This window comes from Montipora foliosa, chromosome 3 (genome assembly GCF_036669935.1).
Source record: "Montipora foliosa isolate CH-2021 chromosome 3, ASM3666993v2, whole genome shotgun sequence".
NCBI classification, from domain to species: domain Eukaryota; kingdom Metazoa; phylum Cnidaria; class Anthozoa; order Scleractinia; family Acroporidae; genus Montipora; species Montipora foliosa.
Genome location: NC_090871.1, coordinates 60,406,375 through 60,416,469, shown reverse-complemented (window position 1 = coordinate 60,416,469; position 10,095 = coordinate 60,406,375). Strand labels below are relative to the sequence as shown.

The window sequence follows — 10,095 nt, the reverse complement described above, 5'->3', positions numbered from 1 at the left end:
CGCGAAACTAAAATAGAGCCTGATCGCAGGTTAGGTGTGGCCCTTCAACTTGAGAAACTTCCAGACATCCACCTGAAGTCGTTGGCGTTGACAAGTCGATACCAAGACTCCTTTACAGGTGGCAAGATGAGAAATGTAAAGTTTTTTTTTAACTTGCTATTGCTCTGAAAAAGGGAATCACCGTTGGGAATATAAATACGTGCAAATCTAATTTTCGTTGTTTTTTTACTTGTAAATCGGTCAGCAAAATCCCCCTTTGTTTTTTCTGACCACGTGAGCAATGACGTCAGAACTTCCTTAGCGTGAGGCGAAAAGAACTCGAACGGTATTGGGTTACACATAAGAAACGAAAAGTTTCACGGGTTGTTCTTCTCCGATTTCAACTCGTGGGCAATTGAAAATGTTACTGATGTCGTTTAGAACGACTCTTGTATGCTTTCTCCATGTCCTGGCAGCATTTTGCTCCGGTCTGGAATCAAAGGATGACGGTAAGTGGTGCGACAGTTGTTGTGTTTATCGACTGCAGATGCAAGCACGGATTTTTGGATGTTTATTGCGTTTTGGGCAAATGTGGGCTTTTCTTTCTTGAATGTCTCTGTCCCCGCAAAAAATCGCACTATTTTAATTTTTGTTTACTCAGAGTAACAGCTGAGTAGGTTTCGAAGCTAACGAAGAGTTACTGGTCGGTACAGTTAATTTTTTCGTTCTGAAGAATGGCAACGGGGAATCGATTGACATCTCGCGAAAGTTATTCTCCCTTCAGCTTGACAAGCGCCGCAGTTGTACGATATTGCACATTCCTCTTGTTCCTCCGTCGGTTCCAACTATTTAATCTTGTGAAAGCCGGTCATCACAACTTTCCTTCTCGATTGGCTTTCTAGAAGTGCCGACAGATTTTCTTAAGTAAGCTTCGCGGCTTTCTAGCTGCGCCATCTTTCATGTATGTAAATTACAAGAACCGCAATATGCTCAAAGGCATGTATTCAATTGGCTTGGAACTTTTTCTTCTCCGCAGCAATTTTATTGACCGCTGTTACAGGCGTTTTTGTTTCGCAGCTAAGAATCTGAAATTCGATCTTATGGACCATAACGTTTTTTTAGTCAGCCATACACGGCGAGTTCTTCGGCTTCTTCGTTCGATTCCACAGTTTTGATTCTAGAACAGTGCTTTCCGGCCCTTGTAAATTTCATTTATGGTGAGCGAAACTCGTGTTTTAGGCTGCATTTTCTGTTATCTGCTTGAGAAATGTAGACATTGAAAGCTAAGCTCCATCGGTTGACAGTTAAAAACTTTCTGCGCAATTTGCGAGCACAACTGTTAAATTAATTATTGTGGTTTTTGTATGAAGAAAGCATTTCCATAAAAAATCAATCGTGTTTTGCCTAATTTCCGTGCAGTCTTTTGCTAATGTTGACTGTGTCAAATTCTTAGTTGACGATTATTTTGCTTTCGAATTTAAGGATCCGGGTTTAGTTACTGAAAATCTCCCAAGGCCGCTTTGACATTATTTCGATGTTTACTTGCCGTATTTTCATCTTTCTGCGGAATTTGAATTTGTAAGCTCTAGAAAATGACTGTCTCTGTTGTTTTCTTTCCTTACGGGGGCAAATCTTGACTTGGTCCTAGATGAGGAAACTTTCGTATTTGGAAACATGATACTTCTGCTATATTTAGGCGGAATTTCCCTTCTAATCAAGTGGTTTGAATTTTTAATCAGTATTCTATTGAATTCATTCCGCTCAACTTCTTTGTCAGGGAAAGTTTATTTGCTTGATTTAACATTTTCTCAAAATATACGTCCCTTTAACCGGGAAATACGCAATACAAAAAGTATGACCTTCAATATTATTGAACACACTTCGAACGAAGGTTTTATTTTCTTCTGGTGGAATTTGACATTTGCACAGACTTTTGGCTGGTTTCTTTTGTTTACATCATATATCCTCCTGCCATTGCAGAAAACTCCAGTTTATAATATAGTAATACTACTACTACTACTACTACTACTACTACTACTACTACTAATAATAATAATAATAATAATAATAATAATAATTAACAATTATTTGCCGAAGGCGAAGTGATTATCGGTGAATATTCACCGATAATCACTGAGCCTGAGGCAAATAATTGTTTTAGTATAGATACACAGGTGATTATTTCAAAAAAGAGGGGAAAAAAACATTTCAACACGAAATCATCTTCACTTACAGTGGCAAAACGACTACTGGCAGCCATTTTGTCCGTCGAGGTGATTATCGGATGATAATCCGAGATAGCGATGAAAGCGCGCGACTTTGTATAATCACCTGTGTATTTATTATAATAATAATAATAATAATAATAATAATAATAGTAGCAACATTAAATTTGCAGTCAGGAACCATTTGAGCCATCTGTATACTCAACTTTCAACACAGAAATGCTTAACCTTTCTTTGGCCATTCATTCTGAGTTGAACTAAATATTCCATGTACAGTATCTGACATTTGAAGCCTACATGTATTTAAACAATAACACTGTATTCAGAGGTTTCAATAGAAGCCGGTTGCCGGCGGTATACCGCCGCCTGCTTTGCCTCACACCGCCGGCTACATGTAGTTTGCCTTGATTTTCACTGAAAATGCTATCATAAACTTGTCAAACTACCGCCTTCAATGGGCTATCATGGACACCTATTTCAGAAGTTATTGAAATCCCTGTGTATTGACGTATCAATGCATGTATGATGTAATTCAAGATGTGGCTGAAAAAGCAGATGAACAAAAATTTGCTAAAACTCATCCTATGCAGAGGGTACCCAAGATGAGAAATTGCAAATTCTCCTAATGTCAATTGCAATTAATTAAAACTACTTGTAGATCATTGGATAATGCAGTTCTAGAATTTTGATTGGTTTAGCCAGTGGTATGTGAGCCATTATACCATACTCTACAAATGTCAGTGAAAGTACACATCAATTTTTTTTTACAAGATGAAGTACAGGGAAGATTTATCCATAATTTGTGGGCATTTTGATGAAACAAATAAATTATATTTATTTCACTTGTGCTTGTTATTATGAGATGACTGTAGCCATTGTACCCTATGTTGATACAGTGGGTGATTCTTTTCAAAACAAATTTTATTGAAACCTTGACTATTAATCTGTTTTTCTCTCAGGGTTTAGTTTTATTCAAGAAGAATATGCCCGTGCAATAACAGAATATCATGCAGTCAATAAGACTGTGATGCACATAAGAGCTGTTGGTTGTCACAATAAACCAGTGCAGTACACCATCCGTGAGCAAGAGACCCCTTTCACAATTGACGAGAAGGGTCACATAATTCTTGTCAAACCACTTAACTCTGACGAAACAGATGTCTACCTTCTCCATGTGAAAGCCACAAGTGGAAATGGTAAATGTGTTGCTACCACCACAGTACTATTTGAAATCCTCAACAAGAACAAGCATGCCCCACAGTTTGAGTTTGAGGATTATTATTGTAGCATAGTTGAGAACAGCCGTGAACTGCGGATCAGTCCACCATTGAAAGTCACTGACGCCGACCATGGAGATGCAGGCAAAGTGAAGAATGTCACTATCGTCGAGGGTGGCTTACCTTTTGTCTTCACAGTGGCTGATGATGGAACTGTCCAGGGTAGAGCGACTGAAGATATAGATGCTGAAGAAGTCACTGATTACTTCTTTGATGTCATTGCATCTGATAATGGACGACCACCTCGGAGGTCTTATCCAGTGAGCTTGGAATGCGAAGTTGAGGATGTAAATGAATTTGCACCACAATTTTTGCAAGACAGCTACCAAGCAACAATTTTCCGTGGGAAGACTTATGAGAACATCATTCAGGTATGACCTGGCAATAGATACATTATTCTCGTCTAAACTTATAACTTTTGTGTCTTCTGCTTCCTTTCTGGAAAGGCATAAGTCACTTTGTCACAGTATCGTGTAAGTCTGTAACCCCCACAGGACACCCAATACCCCTGACAATTCTTAATTGGTTGGCTATCCTGTGATTCATGAGGTGTGGATAATCTCAACTTGATCTTTGAAACTTGAGTCTTGCATCTGAAAGGTTGAGATGTTCCAGCTTCATGAAAAACAAGGATAATTTATTTTTGAAGGAAGATCATTAATAAATATTATTAATATTATCATTGGTTATGCATAGTATATTATTCAGAAAATAGCATCATAAGATCAGTATTTTTGAAACCAGAGAGCCACAGAAAATTTTATCAAGTGATCAGAATTTTTTAACCGCAGACTGAAATCAACAATTTGTGAAGTGGGCTGAACATGAATGTCTGAGATCGATAGTAACAGATTTTACTCTAATGCCAGATGATTTTACTCATCAACTGTTGGTGTCCCAGGGCACCTGATGAGAGAATAGGTTAACTTGACCTATTGTCTTTGTTTTATTGGGTAGGTTTCCGCTGGAGACAAAGACATTGGTTTGACCAATGGCAAGGTCTGCGAGTACATCATTGAAGGTCTTGATCTGCCATTCACAATTAGCGAGAAAGGTGTCGTCAGTCTCAATTCTCCATTGGGTGAAGAGGCTTATGATTTGTATGAGTTTAAAGTTGACGCTGTGGATTGTGGGAAAATGATGTCATTAAGGAGTGCCCAAGTGTCCATTAGGGTTGAAACACCTTGCCACAAGGGTAAGTCTGAGTTAATGCAAAGCATGTAGTTGACAAGAGGCTACTGGATAATGTGTTGTGTAGTTTCCTCAAATACTTTACTCCATAAAGCCAACATCTGCAGATGGAGGTGCTTGTGTAACATTTTTTGGCCTTTGAGGTTACAAACTTCGTGTATACACTTGTTCTTTTTGTCACTAAATCTTTTTATTATATCTCTCAGATAATATGTGTGCTGTGATTGGCTAAATTAGCAGGCCATATTTTGTACCGCCCATTAAAATTAAAATTTCGAGAAAACATTCTCTAGCCGGTTTTTCATGTCATTTCTGTTACATAAACTTGTAAAACTGTTTTTTATCTTTCAAGCAACTATTTTAAACAGCCAAGAAGTTTTAATTTTGTTTGGATTTTGACATGACAATCTTTGAGGCAGTTGAACATTTCACTTGAGTTCAACTGCACTGTTACAGTAGTTTCCTTTCCTGCATGGCTGATTACCACAAAGATATAATAAATGTCTTATTGACCTCGTTTTTTCAGTCCTTACTGTAAAATTACGGATCCTTGTTTTTCCTGTTGATTTATGGCTCAAGAGCAAATCAACAGGTAAAACCTCGTCCGTGGTTTTACAGTACACAGTCTGAAAAAAATCAAGTTTAGTAAGAGGGACAATATTTATCCATAATGTTGACACCCTGTCATGTTTTCCAAACTTTGGATAATTATTATGAAAACCACCGATCTGTGGAATGGGCGGGAATTTACCTGTGTCTCCCCCGCCCACTTTTGCTCGTAAATAGTTCAAATTCTTGAGAGGTATTGCGTTGAATGCCATGGCAGACCCAAGTGTGTGACAGACTGTATAATCATGGAAAAGTTCTAGGAGAAGACGAGACGATTATACAAGACATCGGAAAAGGTTTATTTGTGGGAAGTTTTTCTGCGATTGCCAAATTAAGAAAAGAGAGTTAAATTTTGAAAAGGTATTTTTTCATTGTTGCGGTCGTTCCGGTACACCTAAGCCCGTGGGAAAGGAATTTTATCAAAATCTTTAACAAAAGTGAGCGGGGCAGTGATTTGGTAATTCGGACCCATTCAACAGATACATGTAGGTGGTTTTCGTAGTAACTGACAAAATAAAAGGAGCCACACCATAGCGGTTGAGACAAAGAAAATCTTGTCATAATAGTTGTTATTATACTACAGACTACAGTGTGTTGACAACCATAGTTATCAGAGGGTTTTTTGGTAGGCTGCTGTGTTGGAAAAGTAAAGGGTAAAAAACAGGGAAAATTAATATATCTACTATTGTATCAAGCGATGCAATGTTAATAGAGTGGCCAACCAAGAGAGCAAAGAAAGTGGTGTTTTCTTTTGCCTGCTGCTTGCTGCTTTTGACAATCCTTTTTTACACATCGTAACATGGATTTGTGGTGTTTCGTGTAAAAGGCAGTAAAACAAAAGATAGCCTGTCTCAACAGGACTATTTGTTGCAGATGGCAAGACTTGGCTTTTGTTAGTTTCTTGGCAGACAGCTGATTTTATTGAAATGCCTTTAGCTGGAGAGTTATGTTAGAAGATTGAAAGATTCCCAAAAAAAAAAACAAAACAAAGAAAAAACAAAATGCTCCTGAGTTCCTCAACAAGTTTGTGAATATGCTTGTTCTTGTAGAGCAAAGAAGTTGCAGAATTATTTTTTAATCTTTGTTCAAAACATCACTGCAAAAATTCTGTCTCGAAGAAAAAGATTCATAATATACTATTTGTTATTTTTTGTCATTAATTATTTATGTGAACTGTCTGAATCATTGAATTTTGTTGCTTGTGCCAAGAGAAATTATTTAGTGAGCTCGTTCATTTCCTATATTTTATATTGGTGGTATGAAATCGAATTGAATTTTTATAAATGAGATTTCAATGCAGTGTATTCCGATTTAAGAGCTTTACAATAATTATTGATGTGTTGCTTTCCAAGAAAATTCATATTTCTCCTGAGTGACTACCCTGAATGAAAATTTGTGACCTTCTTTGGGAAAACCGGGCTTAATGAAATTTGCATTAGAATGCATTTCAATGCATTTTGAATGCATTACAATGCATTCCAACGTTCGCCAATGATTCGTAATGCACTTACAACGTTTCCCATGGATCGTTGGCAGTTTTAATGTTTCATAATGATTTTCCAACATTTTTCAACGCATTGGCAACGTTTCCAAACATTTAAATTCCAAAGGCGTTTCCACTATGACCTGGTAATTATAAACATCAGCAGGTCGGTACATTGAAAATAAACCGTGTTCTGGAGCGACTTCAGAATATGTCGCCACTTCCTAAGCAAATTAGCCATCATGTTGCTTTTTTCAGCAATGATAATTTTGAAAACAAAGTCTCGATTTTAGGTAGATCTATGTTATCAAAGATGGCAATAACAGCATTAATTCATTATCTACTGTAGATTTTCATCCAAAGAAATGTAGCATAGTAACTCAATACTACTCTGTCAACTTATTCTTGACTGGTGCTGTCTTCAACTAGTGACTCTGTTGCACTAATTAAAATGGGGCTTTGGCGAACCGTTTCAACCTTATTTGGGTTGGATTCCTTGAGCCACAATGATGCACCTACAGTAGTGCTTGTCATTTGGTTCTCTGGATGAGAGGATGCTTATGGATTGAAATTTGAAAAGCAAGTATTATTAAGACTGAGATTTTCAATAAAATATCCAGTGGGAAGAAGAAGACACCCTTCAAACATCTAGATTCTTGTCTGGATTCATGTCATGGTTTAAAGGATGTCACAATTTTATTTTTTAGAATTTATTCAACCTACCAACCAGGAACTGGTGCTTCAGCAATGCACTGGGAAAGTGTATGTTACTCCTAATACCACGCTGAATGAGTGCGCCGCAAAGCAAAGAAATGCTCATTTCTCTGCCAACGTTACACTGGAGACAAATGCAGGAATGGGTTGTGACAGGGAGACCTTTGAGGCTTCAGATTCCTACACAATCTGCGGAGCTGATGACTTTATCAATTTGCTGCCTGAACCTGGAACTGGGAGGGAATGGACGAAGACGTTGGTAATGAAGGGAAAGAAGCATAAAGGAGGTTTGTAATAAAGTAGAGCTTTTGCTGAGCAGAGCAGAGCTTATCACTTGACTGGCAAAACATGAAAACTTCTTTTGTGTAGCTGTGATCCATCTAAACTCAGGCACTAGTGATGCCTGTGACTCGCACAGCCCAAAATCTTGAGTCCCACACCTATTAGATCCTCCAGGGTTTAAATTTTGTTTTTTTTTTTTTTTTGGTGGCGTTTTTAAATTTCAATGATGTACGGACAGTACAGACCTAACAAGTCTGACTTCCGAAACCGACGAGGATGTGCGTATTGTGGTACAACATTTAATTACTATTGTAATTATGAAAAAATTACTTGAAATACCATTGACAAAGACTACAAAGGCAGAATGTGCTGCGATTGCACGCTGCTTTAATACTTTGTGAAATACTTTGACGTTTTTTGATTTTGTGAGGGAGAAAAGTCATCCAGTCATGAAGATAATAGAGAAAAGAGAATCTATGCGTCTGAAGGGATGCATCAACAATGTTAGGAAATATATGATTCTGAGATGCAGGATGTGGAGGTAGATGGATCACTGGAGTAGATGATCCATCATTTTAAGCTTAAGTTTTATTTTCTGGTCGAGTATTTTGAACCTTAAAATCTTGAAATATCTGATTCCAGGAAAAAGTGTCTCAATTTAAGAATGCATTTTGTGTGTACATGACTGTTTTAACATGCAGCACTAGAGTTCCCAGCTTTCAGAGTATTACACCTGTGTCTTGCATAGTAAAAAAGCTGCATTCACACATGCTGCATTCTTTATTCAAGTTTCCAAAACTTTTACTCGAAGCTTTTGTGTTTATGGTGTTAGGCTTACACACAATTTGAAATTTGAGGAACGGAAAGTGACTATGATTGTTAGTGGTTCTAGGCATAGTTGACAAATAAAATTGTCTGGCGTTAGGGAGGAGGTCATTTGAATCAATGGAGGAGGGGGAACCAATGAGTTAATCAGGCGTTTTGAAACCACTGGATGTCTTAAAGGGGCCTAATTTGTCTCCTTGCTTATGTTTGCAATGACCAATACCACTCTGCAGGGCTCAGAATTTTGCCATTCTGGAGTTATTCAAACACACTTTCAAAATCTGACGAAAAAAGGGAAGTGATTTTTTTGATCATAGTACCACTTTAATTAATATAGAGAAAAGATAGTACACCCCTATACATGACTCCCAAGGAACCTTTGGGGGTGGGGGTGGGAAAGAGGAGAGAGCGGTGCAAAGGCACTGTAAGCAAAACACGAGCTGGGGGGTGTGGTGATGACTCAAGTGCACAGCACTCCCAGTGTACCACAGTAATTGCACACTATAAATTATGCAGAAACCTGCAGTACTTATGAACTTCTTGTTGGTTTTCAGAAAAAGATGGCTTCTTCTTCGATGGCAAAAAGTATGTTGAAATTCCTGATAATGTGGTGCCTGATGATATTGGTGACAAATTCACCATCAGCACATGGATCAAGATGAACAAGGCCAAGGGTCAGCAAACTATCATCGCCAACACCGACAAAGAACGCCTTGATCGTGTACACTTCTCTCTATCAACTTCTGGGGCCAAGCTTTTGTTTGTGCACAGGCGTGAAGCAATCCATGCCAGCCGCGATCTCTACTGCAATGCAGAATTCCAGTACAAGCCAGAGATCTTTGATTTTATGTGGCATCATATTGCTGTCATTGCAGACGGCTGCTCTGCCAAACTGTATATCGACGGAGTACATCAGCAACCAGTCATTTCCATTCCTGATTGGACTCTACACAAGTCAACCATGAAGAACATGTTGACAGTTGGTGCCCGTTATCTCGCAAAGGAAAAAGTTTACAGTGAAAAGTTTTCTGGATATCTTTCTGGACTTGTGATCAAGCCTAACAGTGTTTTGAATGGACAGGTAGGATGCTATAAATTTGTTTCATTAACAAACAGCCTCCATTACTAAGGAAAATTGTCTGGTGTTAGACAGAGTTAACAACTGCATCGCTAAATGGATGTTGGGTGCTTGAGACATCCTGGAGCCTCCACTTTCGGCAGCCAGCTCCAAGATGGAGACTGTACCCATGGCCCCTCTTAGGGGGGGGGGGGGGGGGGACTGCTAAACGCTCCACACAAAATGAGCTCTACAACCCAAAGCACAAGGAATCTGACGCATGCGCAAATGTAACATTTAAATGCTGACAATAACTAATTGTAGGCCCTAACCTCATTAAAATCAACTGGCTCCCACAAGACCTCTATAACTCAGTGTGAGCATCTGAACTACTGCAGTAATCATAAGGTGGAAAGTTTGACTCTTGCAAAGGAGCTCTTGGATTTTTTTCCG

At 38.4% G+C, this 10,095-nt stretch overlaps 1 protein-coding gene across 1 annotated transcript in view; it reads left to right on the top strand.

Annotated features, from left to right (window-relative positions):
* Positions 1–298: 298 nt before the first annotated feature.
* The window catches only part of LOC137997854 (calsyntenin-1-like), an 18,867-nt gene continuing 9,070 nt past the window's right edge, over positions 299–10,095 (top strand). Inside the window, exons 1-5 of the mRNA XM_068844148.1 lie at positions 299–488; positions 3,164–3,852; positions 4,439–4,676; positions 7,472–7,765; positions 9,140–9,666. Coding sequence (XP_068700249.1) covers positions 401–488; positions 3,164–3,852; positions 4,439–4,676; positions 7,472–7,765; positions 9,140–9,666 — 1,836 coding nt within the window. The 5' untranslated portion in view covers positions 299–400. The remainder of the gene's footprint in view (positions 489–3,163; positions 3,853–4,438; positions 4,677–7,471; positions 7,766–9,139; positions 9,667–10,095) is intronic.